Source organism: Cheilinus undulatus, linkage group 22 (assembly GCF_018320785.1).
Source record: "Cheilinus undulatus linkage group 22, ASM1832078v1, whole genome shotgun sequence".
Classification (NCBI taxonomy): Eukaryota; Metazoa; Chordata; class Actinopteri; order Labriformes; family Labridae; genus Cheilinus; species Cheilinus undulatus.
The window spans coordinates 25,082,893-25,103,528 of NC_054886.1; the positions used below are offsets into that span (position 1 = coordinate 25,082,893).

Consider the following 20,636-nt stretch of genomic DNA (forward strand, 5'->3'; position numbering starts at 1 on the left):
AGTTACTCTTAATTCTTGTAGTTTTTGTTTGATTTTATGAGGTGAAAGTTTCATTTCAATTCGAAGCAACGAAGCCGAAAAAACAGCAGCGAGACAAACGCTCGTCATCCCGGCTATGTGTGCATGAAGCCCCACTGATGACTGCGAGCATCCACTACCATCAGAGGAGAGAATCCCACCGGCAGAACAGCGGGAGTAAAGCAGTAGCTTCCGGTATAGACTTTCAGAATAAGAGCGGCGGCTCACAGGTATGACATCATATCAGTTATCTACCCTTTGTTTTTTCCTTTTCTGATGTCTGTATTTACTTTCTTCTCTGTGTGGCTGTTTGTTTCTATAGTATCATAATGAAAATTGTTTACACAGAAGACTGAAGCGGACATACATTTACATTTCACAGTCATCATTCATGAGGCATTATTTTGGTGTTTTTTAAATATATATATATATTCATTTATTCTCATACATACATTAATTGGTTAATTTTAAGAATAAATCTTACTTTATAGTAAGCTATCTTTAACATGGTTTCTATTACAAACACAGTTATCAGAACCTTAAAATGTGGTTTCCTTTTTGGATAACATTAAAAAAAACAGAAACACAACTAGGGCTGCAAGCAGCACTGGAGGGCCCTCGCACCCCGGTGCAACTCGGGGTGTGGCGCAACTGCCACTATGTGGCAATAGCGGGGTGTAGTCGAACCCGTGCAGTGTGCTGCAGCTAGGCAAAGAGACCAGGGCGATCCTCATTTTAGCATCATTACGTTAAAAACATTCAGCATGGTGCATTTTGTATATGATGTAGTACTGCCCCTCAACAGTAGATGGCAGTATGTCAAAGGTGGAGGTGGACATGTAAAGGTGATGAGGGACGGACCATTTATCATGTAAATTTAAAATAAAATTGGATTTTTTATTTTTGAGGTGTAATTGCATCTTACAGTAGGGGGCGCTATAGCAAATCCATGACATTAACACTGAAATTTGTAGAGAGGCAGACCCTGATCATGCATATGAAATGTGAAGGCAATCAGGTGGTTCATATGAGAGTTACACACACTTCCTGTCTCGTGGCGAAGGGTCAAAATGGCCAACAAGGCCACCTGGTCATCCAAGAGTGACGCATGTCTATGTTGGGACTGATAATGAGGAGTTCAAGTCAAAATCAGAGCATGATAGGTTCAACACAGTAAGAAAAATACAGAAATTACCCATTTGCATCACCTCATGTTGGCAGTAGAGGGCGCCATGATGAGCAGTTTTCATGTGGGAGTGTTCAATGTGGTATTGTTGTGTTACCATAACGATTTGAAGACCATAGAATGATATCCCCCAAAGTTACATCAGTTTTCAGTTTTTAATTGTCCAAAAAATTGCCTTATTTTGAAATTGGGGTGGAGCTGGTGGACTTCCTGTTGGGATTTTGGCATGGGTCCGAGAGGCTTTTTTGTAGCTCTGATGATGATCAACATGCAGTGTGAAAATCATAGTCCTAGGATGAGCAGTGTATTTTTGGTGGAATTTTTTGTGGCAACCCATAAAACAGACCTGAAAAATCAATGGTGTAAATGTTGAATAATAACTGTTCCGCTGGTTGCCAGGGTTACCACCAAAAGCAGGCATTGCAATCTAGAATCTGATTGTTAAATATTGCTAATAATTCAAATTCTACACACTGCACCTTTAATTAGGCCAAGTTAACATACAAAACAAAAGCTTGTCCTTGATGATAACATTATAATGCAGCTAACATAGCTAAGGCCAAACTAAGAAGGCTATGTTAACTATGTAATGTAGCTAAATAGCTAATGTTGTTAAATATCTAATGTAGCTATGGTATCTGAGCTATGTTTGCTAAAGCTCATGTTGCCAAAGCTAAAGTAGCTACGTTCACTTACATAGTGACTATAACCATGTAGCTAGCATAGCCATGTTAGCTTTAGCTTATGGGGCTAAAGTGAGCCACTCTTTGTATAGTATCTTCTTGTAAAACTTAAACCTCTGACCTTTTGTAACTGTAGACTCACGGATTATTGGTCGCAAATTAGGATATGACAGTTGAGTCTACACATTCAAAGGCAGGCTAGCCGTCATTATATGTTGTTTTTATAACCAACAAGTGGATCAAGCAGTTAAAGGTTTTTAATATTTGGTACCACACCAAAAAGTCAAATACCTTTTGTCCTAACATGAAAACTTTATCCAGCATGAGGGAGCGGGGACATCGAAACTCAAAAATAAAAGACTCGTATTGCTTTTCTTTATCCAGTTTCTTTTTAATCTCACAAAACACATGAATCTGAGACATGAGCTCTTTTTTCCTTCTGTGCAGCTAAACAATCTCACCAATTTTAAAAACAAGGGAGAAGAAAATAATTTATACATCCTTTTTTTTTAAATCATATCTACAAAAATAAAATCAAATACGAGGACTAAGGCTTTACAGAAAAAAATTAACATATATAAAACAAGTGGGTCTGATCTCTATATTACATGAGTGAACAAGATTTTTGTTGTTTTTTTAAAAAAAAAGACAAACTAAAAGACAATGAGATGATAGTTAAAGACGTGTGTATGCATACAGTAGTTTGCACCGTGCAGGGAAGTTTGTTTGTGCAACTTTTCTTTTAAAAAAGGAATCAGTTTGAGCTTTATTTTTTAAAACTGCCGGTTAGGGCCACAACGCTGATGTCAATGTACAAGAATCATGTACAAAAAAAAGAAGTTGAAGATACAAAGAAATTGAAGTGTAGAGGTAGAAATTGGAGATGAAAATGCTGTAGTTAGAGAAGGGAGTGAAGGAGAAGGGAAAAAAAAGAGATTCTGATCCAAACAACTCAGACCATCAGGGTTTTAGAGAGCCAAATCATAGAGAAACTAGTCTTTAAATGTGAGTGATACACCACAAAATCTCACTTTCAGTAGATTAAAACATCTGGTCTGAGATGCTTGCAAATCATATCATGGAAAAACAAAAACAAACAAAAAGAAAGTGTTCCCTTCAACCCCACAGGAAGAGATTTTCACTTTGGTAGAACATTTTTTCCCATTTTTTGCACCAATTCCTCAAGTTCATACAGTATCAGTACCTAAAGTCACATTTCCTAGAGATCCATACATAGCTTTTTATTCCAGAGTTTCCTTTTTTTTGTTCATTTGTAAAAGATAATAACTGGTGAATTTATTAGTTTTAGTGGTAGAATGAGAAGCTTGTAGTGTGTGAATGTAAACGTGGATCCTGGTTTGGTTCTGTTAGGTTGTGTAACAAGTTTTTAAGCTGGTAAAAAGTCTGTGATTCAATAAAGCATTCCTCTGTTAGTATTTGAAACCAACTCAAATAAGATTCAGTCCAGTTTGAGTCCCGTAAGCTTAAAAACAGGAAGAAAACATAAAAAAATGGTACACCAAAAGGCTCGTTTTTCTTGGGGAGAGTTTAAAGGGGTAGTTCTGTATTTTTGAAGTAGGGTTGTACAAGGTTCTAGTAAAAAGTCAAAGTATTAACCATACAAGTCATCAGCCAATGTGGCCCCTGTAAGGAGAAACCAGGCATGGAAGCTTGGCTATACGGACAGGGCTGCCTACTTTAAGTAATTTAGCAAGTTTTCAGACAAAAAACCTCACAGGACGTTATTCTTCCACTAGTTTGAACTCCACTTTAAGAACCTCATTCAACCCCACTCAAAAATACCAAACTATCCCTTTAAAATCTATTATTTACAAATAGATATTTATACTGTGTATTAGAAAGTAGTTCCAGAGTTTGGGTGGTGGTTAAGTAAACACTTGGCTTTAGTGTCAGCCATTGCTTGTTAAATTTGCCTAAACCATCAAAAATATTCAGCTGTTTCTGCATTTGTTTACATAAAGGAATGACATTTTGGGGGGAAACAGCGGTTTTGCTAATGCACGGAGGCTGTAGCTGGTTAGCTTAGCTTAGCACACTAATCTAAACTTGGGGAAACAGCTAGCACGGTTCTGTCAAAAGGTAATAAAACCAACTCCGCTTGGTTGAACAGTCAAATATGGAAAAATAGCTCTGTACATGTTGGAATATTTCTGAGCATAATGCTGCAACTTTATGGAGATTTGTTGATACAAAGGCACCCTGGGAAGAGGGAAGAGTTGTTTTTTAAGACTCAACTATGTCCAATTCCATTATGACAGGTGGCTGCATGTACCATTTTAGCTAGACACTACTTGACTATTTTCTAGTCCACCTATTATGTCAAGTAGGAATTGACTGACAAATAAATTAGGACGTGGCTATCTACAGTAGTTGTCAAACAGAGAGAACAAAGACTACTTGGCAGATTCCAACAAAAATTAATGCTTCTTGCTTTAGTACTCACCATGTTAATACCTTCATCTTGTGTATTTCCCTGCTTTCTTCCATGCATTTATGCTGTTCACTTTGCCTTGCAAAGGAACTGTGGATCATGCTCAGAACTCCTGGGTCAGTTTGAAGCCAAATCAAGTGTAGATATTAGGGATGCACGATATTAATGGCATGTATGGGCGATATTTAGTTTATAAAGTTAAGTATCAGTACCTGCAGATAGGAACATTTTTGCTGATATTTACAACAATGAAAATCAACCCAAATCAGCTGTAAATATTGGCCGTATGAACAAATAAGTCAGTAGAGTTTCAGACAGGACACACAGACTTACTTCAAAGTCTTTCTCTGAAGTTTTTCTAAATACATCGTCAATATTACCACTGTATTACTTGGTAAAATGCCAGCCTATAACTCAGTAATCACCACCTTATTCTAAAGAAATTACCAGATAATTACCACTTATTACTATAAAATAACTAGGTAGAAAGGGCACATTAAAATAAGGTGTTACCCTTTTCTTTATTCATAATTCATTCCACTTAAAACTGTGTTTTAAAGACTGAAATGTATACATTTATCCACCCCAAAACTTCACTACATTTAAAAATCAGTAATGATAACTGTACTGGCTAAAATTAATTTCTAAATATGGGCATATAAGATATAGGCAAAAATCTAATATCGTGCATCCCTATTAAATATACTAGAGTAAAACCATCCCAACAGAATAATCAAGGTGTGTTAGCTCTACTTTGATAACTCATCTTGGTTTTGCAGGCACTTTCACAATAAATCAACTTTAAGATTTATTTTGGGGCTTTTATACTTTATCTTGAAGGGGCAGTGGTTAGAGATAGAGAAAGAGGGCAATGACATGTGGGATAGGGGCCCACATGGGACGCATAGACATGACCATATGTCTACCGTTAAAATGATTATTTTAAGATCATGTATACAGACCAAGCATGACTGTTGGAAATCTGCAGATACTTCATAAACTACAGAGCTGTGACCTTTTGGTAAAAAGGCTATAGAAGCTGTTGTGGTGCTATGACTTTACATTGTTGTGTCTCCATAGCTCTGCAATACTCTGCCAAAATGCTAGTAGGCGGTGTGGTGTCTATGCTTGTTATATGCTACGTTTAATTCTTTGTCCCTGCTTGTTTGCATACAAGGCTAAAACCGAGCACATGTGGAAGTGGAACTAATAAATATCGAGTGGCAGTTGATTGTTGAAGAGAGAGGAGACATCAGAGAGAAAGAAAGCATGGATGCTGAATAGGTTGAAGCATGCACTGCGGTGCTACCCAGCAGACCAATCACAAGGCTTGCTGTCTGCGGTATGCAGGCAAACCTACTTTGCATGCTACAGTGTAGGTTTGGCTCAGAAGTAAAGACCAGGCTTAAGACAAGCCCAGGCTAGATGTTTCCCCAGTTTTTCCAGACTTGAAGCTAAGCTAATCGAAGCTAACCAGCATGTAGCACCATGTCTAAGTGGCACCAAGCTTTGCTAACAGGTGTATTTTTCCAAAATGAGAAACTACTCCTTTAAACTCATGTTACGGCTGCTACCACAGATCAGTAAAGTAACGGTCATTTATCAGCTTGGCTTCTGTGTTTACTTTTCCATTTCTCCCAGTACACAGGCTTCTCTCTGTAGAAAGCTACTTGGTAAAGAGCACAGTCCTTTGGGTGCTGGCTACATGGATTAAAACACTGCGTATGGTACGACCACAGTATGGGAGAAGGGAGAAGTTGCTGGTTCACAGTATTTATTGTGATATTTACACACAATCCGCTAAAAGATGCAAAGTCGGACCTTAAAGTGAAGACCGGCGATGTCAGCGGTGATATTTGGCAGCTATTTCAACAAGTGTTAAATGATAAAAATTCAAGTATGAGTCCTCTTTCCTAATTTCCAGGACTTATTTTTTCCCCCTTAGCATCCTAAATCCCCCCAAACTTGACATGATCAGATCAGCTGTGTGAATCCACTGAGCTTTGAAATCCCTGTTTGCCTCTGAAGCAGCACTAAAATAAAACAGAAAAGAAAACCTGCCAGCATTTCAGTAGTAAACAGCGCAGTAGTGTTTCCAAAACAAACAAAAATGAAGCATGTGATGATGAAAATGTAGCACTAACGTTTAAAACAGTCGTCATGTAGCTTAGAAGTAGGTTAAGGATGTCGATGAGGCTGTTCCCAATCAAAAACTCAAGGGGATATAAAAGTATGAGTTGGTTAAATGATATGTGTGTGTTTTTGTGTGTGATACTGATTTCCTTACCCAGTGCAAATAAACCTGAATTATAACAACACAGTCTTTCGGCCGTGGTGGCAGGTGAACTCAGTGTAAAGCAACCAGTGGAGGCGGAAGGGGGAGGGAAACCCCACGGAGGCCAGCTTGGCTCAAATGTAAAGCGAGCGGCACGTCCAGTCCCTGATCCGTCCACTGAAGAGGACGTACATGACAAAGGGATGCATTGTGGGTAAAGTGCAGGGGTGATGGGTCCCTTGGATTTTCCTTAAATTAACATTTCAACACTTTTCTGCTCCGCCCCGTCAAACCAGTGAGACATACATGATTTTCCTTCACAAATATCCAACTTTATCCACTTTCCATAATTCCTGCTTTTTCTTCCTCTCTTCATCAGTCAACTTGTCATCTGCCTTTTTGTTCCTTCATGCTTCTTCCTTAACCTTTCATGCTCTGGATGAATCAGAGGGTTTGCAGACTTCCGAAATCCCAGTGAGTCTGCCCAGCTCCAAAAAATATATAACAACAAAATAATGAACAAAACAGTCATGGTCCGTCCTGGGCTTCTGTTCCACTGGTCAGTGCATGCAGGGAGGAGGGGCGAGGGGAGGCAGGGCTGAGAGCCCCAGTCTGACAGCGGGTACATTTATGTGCGTCCATTTAAGCGACTGAAAATAAAATCCTCTTGTCAGAATCCTGTTGACTGAATCTTGGGCTCAGCTGGGCTGCTCTCTTTCCCACCTATCGAGCCGCGGTCCAGAGACGGTGTCCTGGAAACGTTTGCAGAGTGGCATTGCTGCTCCTCTGACTCCTGATTGATAGACGGCTCTCTGAGGGTTTTTAGAAGCTTGTGATGGGCCTTCTCTATTTCCTGTAGAAGGACAAAGAGGCAGAAAAGACCCAAATATATTAAAAGGATATTAAATATTATAAAGCTAGCTGGAAAGAAGAGGAACAGCAGTCGTTTCAAGCTCAATTCTTGTAATTAAAGGGTTATTCCATGATTTTGAGATTCTAAGGATTCAAAAACATCCAGGAAAGTATCTCTTTAAATCTTAATTAAGCCAAAATATATCAGCTAAAATAAGTGATTGCATAAATATTCACCCCCTTTTAAGTGACAGACCTAATTCAACAGAGGCCCAGCTAATTGGTGCTTGTAGTCTCACAATCAGTTAGATGGCTATCACCTCAGTGGAGTGAGTGTGTCTCAAGTTATTCCTGGCTACTATTACATCATGAAGACAAAAAAACACTCCAAGCAGCTCAGAGAAAAGGTTATTGAAAACTTTAAGTCAGAGGATAGATACAAAAAAATTCCAAGGCACTGAACATCCCCCAGAGTTCAGTTAAATCCATCTTCAAGAAAATGGAAGGAATATGGCACATGTGTAAATCTGCCTAGATCAGGCCGTCCTCACAAACCGAGTAACCATGCAAGAAGGAGACTAGTGAGAGAGGCCACCGAGACACCTATGACTACTCTCGAGTTCCAAGCTTCAGCAGCTGAGATGGGAGAGACTCTGCAAACAACTGTTGCCCAGGTTCTTCACCAGTCAAAGCTTTCTGAGAGAGAAGCAAAGGGAATGCCGCAGATGAAGAACACTCATTAAATCTGGACTAGAGTTCACCAAAAGGCATGAGGGAGACTCTACGGTCAAGTGGATGAAAGTTATTTGTCTGATGAGATCAAAATGTTGCTTTCTGGCCATCAGACAAGACGCTATGTTAATATGTCATCATGCTGTGGGGATGCTTCTCAGCAGTCAGCACTGGAAGACTTCAAAGGGGGTGAATACTTTTTATAGGCACTGCATATCTGAGAATTGTGTTGCCTCTATTGTCAGCCCTCTTGTTCCCACACAAACTCACCTTCAGCTGTCGTAACTTGCTCATCAACCCCTCAATTGTGTGGAATATCTCATCCACATTTTTGATCACATGGCTCTGGTGCCCCGCCTGTGGTTGTCCCGTTTCTTCCTCTTCCTGTTCCCGTTGCATAGCCTCTGATTGGTCAGCCTCCAAACTACAGACAGGTGTCTTTTCCTCTGGCTGTACCTGTGGTGCCATCCCTTCCTCCAGAGGCTGGGGGAAGTTGGTGGCGACAGGGGTTGGAGGGTCCTCAGGGTCATCGGTGACGCTTTCACCTTGGTCCGTAGGCATGACCAGGTAGAAAGTGTTCCCTAGACGACAGAAATTTAAGAGAAAGAGAAAAACACGCTGGTTTGAGATCCAAGAGGAATATAAAACTGGTTCAAAGACAGTACTCTGTTTAGAGATGTTCCAATACCATTTTTCCCTTTCCAACATGATTCCAATATATAACTTTGCAAAAGGATCATTATAGGGTACTTCAAAATATGACTAAGATCATCCAAGCAGGCTAACCTGCGCTACTCTGCTATTTGCTAACACTGTGTCCTAACTGGGCCCCCCTGTCAGGCCTGCACACAGAATTGGCTGGAGCCATAAAAAAACACAAAGTTGTGATTTATTGATGTTACAACTGCATGTGTGTTGGATCAGTGGCATTGGTGCTTACATCCTGGTTAACAGTTATGTCATTTTCTAATTTTTCCACCCACATCTGCCACTTTTAAACAGATTTTTGCTACCTTTTCCCATTTATGTCACTTCTTTTTGCCACTTCCACCAATTCACGTCACTTTTTGCAGGTTTTTGCCAATTTACAGTGCTTAACAAGTTTATTAGACCACCCTAACACTAACCAAAGTAAGGTTTATGCCACAGCTGCCCTAAATTAACAGCATTGGTAATTACCAAAATCATTTTTTATGTTTCTGCAACGGTTAATACATCAATAAGTAGAAGCTCTTTAACCGAAATGATATTATTAATGCTAAAATATCATTATCATTGTTATCCATGAATTTTCACATTTACTGATTTACAAAAAAAATGAAAAAATAGTAAAGCACATTATTATTTCTTGACTAATATGTCAAATTATAGCTATTTACTTGCATTCCTGAACAGAAAAATGAGTTTTAGTGGTTGAATGTTATGCTTGATTCATTTCTGACTTCTCAGAGAAGCCCAGTGAGCCGGCTCAAATTTGGGTGAATTCAGTTTGAAATCCCTCATTCCTGTTCAAAATGGTAAAATGTGGAGATCTTACTGAAAATGAAAGAGTCCGCATTAAAGCACTTCATGATGCTGGATGGTCTCTTGAGACAAATATGACAGGTGGTCTGATAAATTTGTTAAGCACTGTTTATCCCTTATCTTTACCAATTTAAACTAATTTTGCCCTTTAATGCCCATTTTTTGCCAATTTTAACAATTTTTGCTGTTTTTTTCTCCATTATTGTCACCTAAACCAACTTTGACCTTTGTTGCCGATTTTTAAAAACAATTTTGCTGGGATTTTTTTTTTTTTTTTTTCATTTTTGCAACTTTAACCAGTTTTTGCCCTTTGTTGCCTTCTGATGTCAGTTCTCTGCCACTTGTCGCCCATTTTTTTCCACCTTTTAATCCATTTTTTGACACTTTTAACAATTATTTGTTGCTTTTGCCCTTGACCGCCACTTTGCTTACCCTTTTAACCAATTTTAAGTTTTTTTTTTTACCCATTTATGCCACATATTTTCGTCAATTCTTTGCCCCCATTTGCCTCTTTTAATCCATTTTTGCTGCTTTTTGCTGCTACCACTTTCTATTCCTTTATTGCCACTTTTCTTTGCACTTTTAGCCCATTTTGTCAGTACTTTTTGCCAACTTTACCCCCGTTTTGTCACTTTTAACTCATTTTTGCTACCTTTCACCCATTTTTTTTGTCTCTTTTCACAGTTATCATGGCTTAGCTATGAAGCCTGACATTACTTTCCTCATGGCTTAGTTCAGTGTATTTATTCACATCGAAGAAAATGGGTTTACATTTTAAAAAAGGCTAGATTGTACAACAGCATAAAAAATAAAAATCTTTTTAGTTGCTTTGATAGGGGTGGTTATTATTTGGGTTAAGAAATTAAGGTTATCACAGCTATTTTGCTGACCTTCATGGGCCCCCAGCTGTATGAATCAGTGCACAGACAAACGCACTAGCTAATGTTTCATTCTTTGTTTTATGCTCAAACAAAGGCGCCTTTGACACTGTTATTGGTATCAGAACAACTCCAATTCAATAGCTCCATTCTTATGTTTTTAAAGAAAGTAATCCAAGACAAATCTAAAGCACATGACTTGTGTAGCTGTCATTACCCTGCGTGGTGGCCCCGCCTCTCAGCTTGGATGATTGGCCGGAGACATCATCAGTGATGTCATCAGGGACAGAGGAAGAAGAAGAAGGAGGAGGACCCGCAACCACAGCTATGCAAAGAAGATAGAGGTGTGACAAAGAAAGTGTGCGGAGGAAAAGAGGGTGTGAAAGGGTGAGACAGCGATGGTGAGATTATTGTGTCATTGTGTTGTGATGAGCAAGCAGATAGAAAAACAAAAAAGAAAAGATAAACAAAATAATTAATCACCAAAAGTGCAGAGAGAAACATGCAGAAGAAGGCAGCCATCAAAAACACCAGATTAGATCCCAAAAAGCAAGAAATGTAGTCAAACCTGCTGTAGAATTAAGAATTAAAAGCTTCTCCATTGATGCTGTTACCTTTCCTCACAACTTGGATACTAGGCTGCTCTGCGTCTGGAGGCGGAGCCACTTCAGGCTCGGACTCCCATTCGTTGGTGCTGAAGTTGAGGACTGTCTCCAGAGACTCTGGCCGCTGTCTTTCGGTGAAGGAGTTACGTTCGTTGGCTGTCTCATTGGTTGGCGTGTCGTCTGAATCGTGGCTCCAGCCGTCCTCTTCCAGATCCCGTATGATGAGCTGCCGAAGTGTTTCAACTACATGGGAAAAAAGACAGATAAACAACATGCATAAAAAATCTTTCTCTTCCTGACTCTGCCAGTCTTTTTCTGTACTGTGCCTCTCTTTGAATTTCTTGATGATACTTCTCACTTCAGCTCGTCACCTGAAAACGATGTGGTAATGTTGTATATCCTCCTGCTTTTTGAGCACCAACATTTTTTTTTTCTCAAGTCTAATCTGATTTATTTTTTTGCCATGATGCTTTCTCTATTGAAAACTCAAACCCATACTTTTGTTTTTATACTGTATGTAAATTGAAAAATAGCCCAGAGTTTTAATTTTATTTTACAAGCTTTGAGCATTACTAAGTTAAAGCACATGACTGCACAACAGTGGTTTGTGTTGTGGCTCAACAAAAAGGTCAGTTCTAAAGGGGGGTTGGGTTTTTGTGAAATGATTTTTGTTTCTGAGTGCAAAGTAAAATAATTCAAGCATCTGCAATAAGAATATGACGTTTGAAAAAGCTGTTTTAAAAATTCATTGCTCTGTTAAACAGCACTTGGGAAATACTTAAAAAGGGAGGTAATAATTTAGTCCTCGTGTAAATTTCTCAAATAAAATCATCTTCTGGCATTGCTGAAAAATACTCAAATCTTTTCCCCCGATTGTTTTGTTCTCTTCTAACAAGGTTGATATCCAAACTTCTATCCAAACTATCTTTTACAGGAGCATTTATGTGTTCATGGTAAGTCTTGGATCGTTCTGGCATTATGACTGATAATTAAATCCACTATTGAGAAAATGAACAGAATTTTTAATTCTTTGGCCACACTGTGAATTTTAAGGGTCAGATTACACAGAATCAGGCAGGATAATGAGGCTACTTCTCAGCTATTTGATTACAACAGTAAAAAATATCCTAATGCGACTTCATGTTCCAAAATGCAAACACCTTTCACCAAGGAACCAGACTTGCAAATGTGTCTCCACCATGTACTCCAGATACTCTTATTTCAGTATTCAAAACACGATAGCAACGACAAAAAAGCCAAATCAGCGGTTAAATCTATGCTTTTGTGCAGCCTTTGGTCTGCTACTTACCATCTTGTAAAGCAGCCTCGGCCACACCAGCACTGTTTCTGTCTGATTGGTTTGATGGTGTGACAGAGGAGAGCACCATGCTATCGTTTGAGGAGTGAGTCTCCAGAGAATCGGACTGCTCCGTCATCGAGTTATCTGCAGGATTAAAATCAGTCCAGGGTTAAAAAAAGAAGGTAAAGACTTAGTTTTAGTTTCATGAATATTTACTCACTGTTCACAGTTTCAGTGCTGAGTACTGTTATATGGTTGTTACCTGCAAAGACGTTGCTCCCAGTTGAGACTGGAGAGGCGCTGCCTAGACTGGGGGAACTACAGAAGACATAGAAAAAAGGAAAAACATCAAGAAAACTCAGATAACAGACTTAAACATCTTTAAAACAGTCCTACTACTGTCCTCTACTCACGAGAGCCGCATGGATCCGTGATTGATAAGTGGTGATGACCCGCCAGCCGATGAGATGGTCTTTTCAAGTAAACCTTTCCAGCTGGGAAAAAAAAAAGAGCAAAGTTTTACACCTGTGAGGAGAAGAAGGGCACTGATGCTTGTCCTCAGCCTTTAGGTATCTGCTGAGCCATTTAGGCACATTTTATAATTCAATTTCAGTGTAATTTTCAGAGTTTTAAGCCCTCTGGCATGATATTTGGCCATTTGATGTATTATTATGGCATTTTGAAAATTTTGATTCCAATTTGTATAATGTGTACAAAAATAGTAACACATTTACCCTTGAAGCCAAAATGGACCCCATTGACTTCCATTATAATTTTTTTTTTTTTTAAATCCTGGAACCATCTGAACATAAAAACATACATTCCAATATTTTAGTATTTTTCTTTTATCATTTTTGTTGAACTTGAATTTCCAACATTATCCACCAGTTGGAGCAACTTCCCCTCAAATTTCTTTTTTTTTTACATGAGACAGCGCTCAAAAAATGATGCATAAAAATAAATGTTGCCAGACATGCCAGATGAGCAAAAAAAAAAAACAATCTACTTTGCATGTATTTTATTGAAAATAACTCATTTTTTTACTTTTTCCAATCTAAAACACAGAGGGGAACACTGACAGAACCCAGCATTTTAAAGGGTTTAATTTCTTGAAAGTTATGAGAAGGGGAGTTGGTTTAAAAGATTAACCAAAAACATTTTTGAAAATATGTATGCATAGAAATTTTATAGCCTCAACTAAGCCATTTTGGTCCTTAAGGGCTTCCGTGTCACTTTTTTTTAATTTTACATTTGAGACTGCGCCAAAAGTAACAATGCATAGAAATCAAAGTTGCCAGAATTGTTGACGTACAATAAATCCTGACAACCAGAAAGAAAAAAATCCATTTTGCATGTATTTAATAAAAAGAAATCATTTTTTAAGTTTTTAAGGGTTACATTTCTTTAAAGTTATGAATGTTTAATTTTTATGAGTTGAGGGGGAGTTGGTCTAAAAGATTAACCAACAAAAGTTTAAAAAAAATATGAATGTATAGTAATTTCATAGCCTTTTTTTTTTTTCACTTTTTCCCCATCTTAAACACAGGCATGTTGACAGAACCTGAGATATAAAGGGTTACATTTCTTGAAAGTAATGATTAATTTTTATGAGTTGAGAGGGAGTTGGTTGATTAAAAAACATTTTTAAAAGTATTAATGTATAATAATTTTATAACCTAATGTATGAAGTGAGCCTTTTTGGTTCTTTAGGGCTCTAAAGGGTGTAAAATTTTAAAGCATCACCAAAAAGCTTACTTGTTTTTCTCTGATGACGTCCCCGCCACCAGCTCGTAGATCTGCCTCTCTGTGGTGCTGATGACGTAAAGCGCTTTGTTGTCTGGAGAGAAATCACAAAATTTAGATGGTTCATCAGGATCATAAAAAAGCCATAAAGTTAAGAATTCTTACATTTTAGACAGTGGGTTTCTTCTTACCTGTGGCTACAGAACGGACCAGCAGAGAGTCGAGCTTCACCAGAGGGCTGAAGGATGTCTTGCTGTCCCCGCTGCTTCCTCCGCCTCCGCTCAGCCAGCGGGAGGGATACCTGAGCTGCAGCCGGTCATCAGGGCCTCGCTGCAGGAGGACGAGGCAGTCTGACAGAAGCAGCGCTTGGATCTCTGATGAAAGGAGAAACAATAAGTGGCATGAAAAATCAACCTATTAACAAAATTTAAGGTCACGTCATTTATCTATAAAGAAATACCCACCTATCTGCTTGTCTTTGCTGACTTTCCACGTGAGAGGACCTTCATGAATCATTCTCTTCGTGGTGAGATCCAGACTCTGTAAGAGTAAAATCAGACACATTTAAAGGAGGAAAAAAACACATTATCCATCATTGTTGGCTTCGCTTGCAATGAAAGAAAAATCTATTCAGCATACCATTAGAACACATTTCCCTACCTTAAACTGAGGGGCAGCATCCAGCCTTCGTTGGTACTGGCTGAGGCGCTGCCGATGTTCCGTTTCCCCGACGACCTCGTTTACCGCCTGCAGTATCCCTCGGCAACACGCCTGGGCGCTTTGAAGAGAGGGGAGGTCTGACGAGCCGGCTGGATGACAAACAAAGAAGTCTTAATTTGCCTCTTGTGGCAGGTTTTCTGTGCTTGTTGTTAAAATCTGTTAAAAGTCTCACCCTCTGTGTGTTTGATGATGTTGTCGAGCAGCAGAGGGTACTTTGTGAGTCTCTGCATCTCCGACACCAGCAGGTCTTTGAGCTGTAGCCGGCGACAGTGAGGACTCGCCTCACACTCCTGAACAAAACAGCAGACATATAAGCTTTGTCTTTCAGTAGGGAATCATAGACTTCAAGTAGGTGCAATATACTGATGAGGATGAAGTTATTAGCTTTAAGGGGGGCTAAAAATGATGTCCTTATCTGTAAATAAACTTAAATGTGTCAGGTGCAGACATGTGTGTACCTGGATGATGTGGGCAAAGCGGGGGTCTTTGCGCTTTTTGTTTTTGATGAGCTCCAAAGCCTGAGTCTGCTGACTGCACAGCTGAGACGCCTGTTCCTGAAACTCATCTCCAGCTGCACCTTCAAACTACAAACACAAAACACTCTTAACATGCTAAATATATGTGTGCAAGTCAAGGCTACTTAAATCGGTTACTTCAGATACAATGAAGGGATTGCATCTCCACTCACTCTCGCAAGCATCACATCTCCAATATCCTGGACGATTGGTGTTTCTCGTCGCTTCTTCATTGCCTCACACAAACTTGCTAAAAAGACGAAAAAAAAAAGAATATTAAACACTTAAGTTAAAGTACTTCTTCTTAGATTGAAAAAATACCTTTTAAGATGGTTCAAAGGAAAGCTAGCAAGGCTAGTGGGAAGTTATCTCAGACTATATACTCCAATATTTGCTCTAAATTAAGCAAGGAGCCCGTATTGACTCTAGAAAGCTGCAGGGTGAGGTTGCACCTTCCTGTGATAACCTCTGCTACCCTTATTATTATTTACCCAGAAACACAGGGCTCTAAATTTATGTTGACCTAAAGTACAACTCAGTTTACCATGCAAACAGAAACAACACAGGCAGAAGAAGAAAGAACCAGGGACGTTAAAGGTTCTCAGTATTCCACATTTAAATGCTTCTTAACCTTCATTTCTTTATTGGAAAACACCCTGAAACACTTAAAAAAAAAGACGTAAAACAAGATCATTGCAATGCAAAATAAAAATATCATTACATAAATAAGAAATAAGAATCAATGCAGGAAAACAAAATGAATTTCTAAACTTCCAAGTCTGCAAATAAAGCACTAAATCTCCAAGAATCAGACTCACCATGTAGCTCGTACACCTGGGGAAGGTTGGGGAAGATGCAGGCCAGCTCATCAGAGTTCAGCACAGACCTCATCTTCTGGAAGAAGACCTGATCCAAAACCCTCAAGGTCCGCAGGTGAGACACTTCAGTGGTGAACAGCTCTGATGATGCGGCGGAGAAAGGGCACATTATTCACAAGCCACCAGAGGTTTATGAGACTTTTTCATCTTGGTGTTTTTAAGGACTCCTACCGTAGATGACGGCCTGTCTGTCGATCTCCCTTGGACTGAGTGCGTTGAGGAGCTGAGGAGGAACAGTATCCTGCCAGTTCTGGCCGTCACACACCTCCTCCTCCAGCGCCGCAGCGTCTGGCAGCAGAGCCAACGGTGAGTCTACACTCCTGCAGTCACATGCATGGACATAAAGAGGAAGGGGGAGATGGAAATCACAGAATACAGAATTATGTCTATGAATGTCTTGAAGGCCAGCAGAGATTCTGGAAAGACAGCCTGTCACCTAATATCACAGTGATACTTGAAATACAGATCTTTAAAAGCTTTGCACGAAGGTAAAAGAGCTTTCGGCCATACTATTGTAACTGGGGAGGGCGTGGAAACTCACCTGCGTCTTGAGCGAGGGGTGTATGGGGGTGTAGGGTTCTCTAGAGACCTGAGTGTGAGAGAGAGTGTGAAGCTTTCATTAAAGGGGGAGTTCTGATTAACTGAAGCTGTTTTAATGACTGTTTTGGTCCTGTTGAGATGTTACGAACTTGATTACAACTCGTTTCTATGTCATTTAGACTTTGCTTGAAGGCACTGTGAGGAGCAATTGAGTCTGTACCGTGCAGAGCTGCTGGATGCAGAAGACGAGGCGCTGTGCTGCAGCGGCCTGAGCCCCGGCCCCTCCCTCTCTTCCCCGCAGTCCTCCATGTCTACGTCACTTCGAGAGCGAGGGACGGACTCGGCTCCTGACGTGACGCCCCGCCGTCGGCCCTCTCCCTGAGCCTTTAGCGACTCGCTGCGAGCCAGACGCACGGACACAGTTGGGCTGCATGAGAATAAGTAAAAGAGAAAATGAGCCATGGTATTAACTAAGTTTGTACTTCTTTCCACTTTTTAATACTGAAACCAAAGAATTATTCTTGTTTAGTTTTATATATCAATTTTTTTATGCCAGTTCGCCATTGTATGAGTATTGTTTCTTTTCTGATATCAGAATTAACCTCACAGTAACCTTCTCTGAGTCCATGTTTGTTTGAACAATTGCTTCATTTCTGGAGTAACACTAGTCCCTTTTAACTTTTACATACAGCCCCTTCACACTGTTGCCTCTTCAGAGGACATTCACTTTTTCCAACACTTCACATACAAACAAGAAAATAGCAGACAAACCGGGCATTGCTGCTAGTTTTAGAGGTGATAACCACATAAAATCAAAGGGTAAAAATGTCCAAACTTGATGGAGTTAAACTGTATCTGGATCCCGAATGAAGCCCTTCCCAGCTACCTGTCCATGCTGTCTTCTCCCAGGCTGCTGGTGGAGAGCCTCTGGGCGTCGCCAGCCTCCCCGCCCTCCTCTCCCGTCTCTGTGTTGTTCTCAAACTGCTGGATGATGTTCCTCACACTGCCGGGACGGACTGCACACACAGATGAAACTATATAACACCATACTGTATGATGGCAGAGCGCACACCGATTTTAAGAAGAAGGGGTTGATGGGAATAAAATGCAGTGGCAGTCAATGTAAAAGTAAAAATATATGTACCTTCGGTGGGTGACAACGGGACATGGAATGCTACAAAATAAAAACGAACCAAAATCAAACAACAAAATCCAAACAAAACACAAGAGAGTTTCCAACTCTATGAATAAACGTGGGAAAAAAAACAATAAAGGATGAACACAGGGCAGGAAGAAATCAATATAGTGTGACACATACAATGACTGAGAGCTTCACATGTTGGTGTTAGCGTGCCTCATCTAATGTGCTGTGACTGTCAAGAAATAATGACCTTTCATACAAAGATGTTTGCGCCCTGATCAGCCTTTTTATGTATAAAAAGTATTTGTAGTATTCGCTGATTCAGCATTCTGAAACTGAACTGGGATTACTTGTCAGGTTGAGTTAATGAATTTAAGAGTTAAACATTACAATTTACTCTCACTATCTTTATTTTCTACCACAGTTATGTGTGGATATGAGTGTGCGTGTATTTACTGGACTGGGATGTGGTCCTGGGTTTGCCGATGTACTTCAGGATGGGATTCCTCTTTTTATCCTCCCCATCTTTATCCTTCTTGATACCACTCAGCTGCAAAGAGAGAGGAAGCAATCAATAAAGTGTTCATTGAACATACCTCTTATCATTTGCTGTTGCAGCAATTTCTTTCAGCCTAAACATGCCTTAAAGTTCTGACCAGTGCTGCACTGGGTGTTTACTACGTATGACACTGAACGAAGAGTTCAGTGTTTCTGTCCAACCAGTGACTGTGTAAACTGACGACTTTCAGCTGAATGCATTTAAGGCTGTGTGTTTTCTTTTAATTTTTCATTAAATCCACATTTGATGAGGATATTTTGACATTACAATGAAACACTAATCAGATGCTAACTAAAACATCTACGAATGTAGTCAGCTGAAAGTCACTAGTTAAACCAATATGCCAGGAGCTTGGAGGAAAATGTTTCAGAAACAAAGTGCAGACAGTGTGTTGCACAGTCATCAGCTAAGAGTGATCATGTTAGTATTGATTCTTGGCACTAGCATTTTGTTTATTCTGATGTTACAATTAATGTTATTGTAACCTTTACAAGTGTGTCGGTGTTTGTAGTTTACATCCCACACAGCAGGGTCTCTTGTGTGCTCTCTAGAGGTGTTCTCCACTGACATGTCACATACAACTTCATGATGTATCTAAATGCATACAACTCCAGCCTAAAGCTTTAAATCTGGTTTATCTGCATTGAATCTGCAGAAGCAAATGCCAGAGGTCAGAGTAGCTTTGAACCCAACACAGAGGCTTATGCACGTAGATGAGTGTGCAAATGTAATGACACAGAGCCCTGTGATTGGACCGCTAACAGCGGGTGACTGTTAGTCACCGAGTCACGTATATTTAAATGTATTTCTTGTACTGTATAGTAAAATAAATGGCTTCAGACAGTGATGTAACTAGAGCTGGCAATTAATCAAAAATAATGGAAATTGACATTTAGAGCCTCTAACTGACGTAAACCTGCTGTGTCAATTATTTCAATTTTTTACCCTTTACTTGGAAAAAACAGACTTTTTATGAAAAATTATCTATTTCAGCTGATTTGTGTCTTGATTTCAAATGTTTCAATAAATAACCATAAATTGATAATCTGTGCCCGTTCCTTTTAGTTATTTGTTTAAAAATTAAACAGAGTCGGTGGTTGGGTTTGGGATAATCGTTCATTAATTGTAATCTAGGTCAAAAGTTAAATTAATTGTGATTTTGACTTTTGCCATAATTGCCCAGCCCTAGATGCAACTAGTAAAGTCTAGCTAGCATCGAACGTGCATTTCCTCATTGATGTCTCCTTTCTTTTAGTCTGTGCAATGACAGCCAATTGGGTTATTTTCACACCTGATAGTACACGGGACTCGGTTCGACAGGGGGCTGAATTGCAGCACTGTAGCACTTTCATGTGGTTTGGTTCGCATTCATTTTGAACTTGGTCGAACAAACCAAAATAAGTTTGTGGCAGAATCTTTGAATTAAAAATTAACAGCAATGAATAAGCAGAGAAGACGCAGAAGAAGACGAAACGGCCTATCTATTGGTTACGCTTTATGCCACTGCCTGCCTTTGGTTCACACCTCAAACGAATCACACCAGGTTTCATTCAGAACCGAAGCGACACCCCTGCCAGAGGTCAATTGTTGGGTCCGCACCAGAGTTCAAATAAGATGCCACACCACTCCAAATGAACAGGACTATCTCGAAAAACAAACAAGGGTTTGATTAAAGCAGACCAAACATCTCTGATAAGAACGCAACCTTAATCAGCTGCTGTTCAATATTTATCAACTCCAACTCCAACATGATACAGTTGCCATTGTTTCAGGAACTGGCATAACTGCAGTGCTGAGTATAGACATAGACACACTCACGCAAAATTATGTAGTGATCAAAACAGCATAAGTGACTACTACATAGATCTGCAGCTGACATATAAACCAGGCTTAGTCACTTTTTTACATGCACTTTGAGCAAACGTGTTTCACTGAAACTAAATCTGCATGTTGACTGTTGATGTTAAATGATCTGTTCAGTACCACAAAATATAACATCGTCATCCACAGTTCATCCTTATTTTTAATACCCCTT

At 39.6% G+C, this 20,636-nt stretch overlaps 1 protein-coding gene across 3 annotated transcripts in view; it reads right to left on the minus strand.

The window, feature by feature from the left end:
• Positions 1–2,271: 2,271 nt before the first annotated feature.
• arhgef11 (Rho guanine nucleotide exchange factor (GEF) 11) overlaps positions 2,272–20,636 on the minus strand; it is a 37,187-nt gene continuing 18,822 nt past the window's right edge. Inside the window, exons 20-40 of one of the 3 annotated variants that reach the window (XM_041778696.1) lie at positions 18,499–18,592; positions 18,046–18,075; positions 17,788–17,917; positions 17,122–17,328; positions 16,903–16,950; positions 16,533–16,681; positions 16,302–16,442; positions 15,657–15,733; positions 15,427–15,552; positions 15,141–15,258; positions 14,909–15,057; positions 14,713–14,788; positions 14,440–14,622; positions 14,261–14,342; positions 12,919–12,999; positions 12,768–12,823; positions 12,515–12,649; positions 11,215–11,448; positions 10,818–10,925; positions 8,469–8,779; positions 2,272–7,467 (exon numbers count right to left, since the gene is read on the minus strand). In XM_041778696.1, coding sequence (XP_041634630.1) covers positions 7,285–7,467; positions 8,469–8,779; positions 10,818–10,925; positions 11,215–11,448; positions 12,515–12,649; positions 12,768–12,823; positions 12,919–12,999; positions 14,261–14,342; positions 14,440–14,622; positions 14,713–14,788; positions 14,909–15,057; positions 15,141–15,258; positions 15,427–15,552; positions 15,657–15,733; positions 16,302–16,442; positions 16,533–16,681; positions 16,903–16,950; positions 17,122–17,328; positions 17,788–17,917; positions 18,046–18,075; positions 18,499–18,592 — 2,718 coding nt within the window. In that variant the 3' untranslated portion in view covers positions 2,272–7,284. The remainder of the gene's footprint in view (positions 7,468–8,468; positions 8,780–10,817; positions 10,926–11,214; positions 11,449–12,514; positions 12,650–12,767; positions 12,824–12,918; positions 13,000–14,260; positions 14,343–14,439; positions 14,623–14,712; positions 14,789–14,908; positions 15,058–15,140; positions 15,259–15,426; positions 15,553–15,656; positions 15,734–16,301; positions 16,443–16,532; positions 16,682–16,902; positions 16,951–17,121; positions 17,329–17,787; positions 17,918–18,045; positions 18,076–18,498; positions 18,593–20,636) is intronic. The other 2 variants (XM_041778697.1, XM_041778698.1) reach the window with 2 other exon arrangements.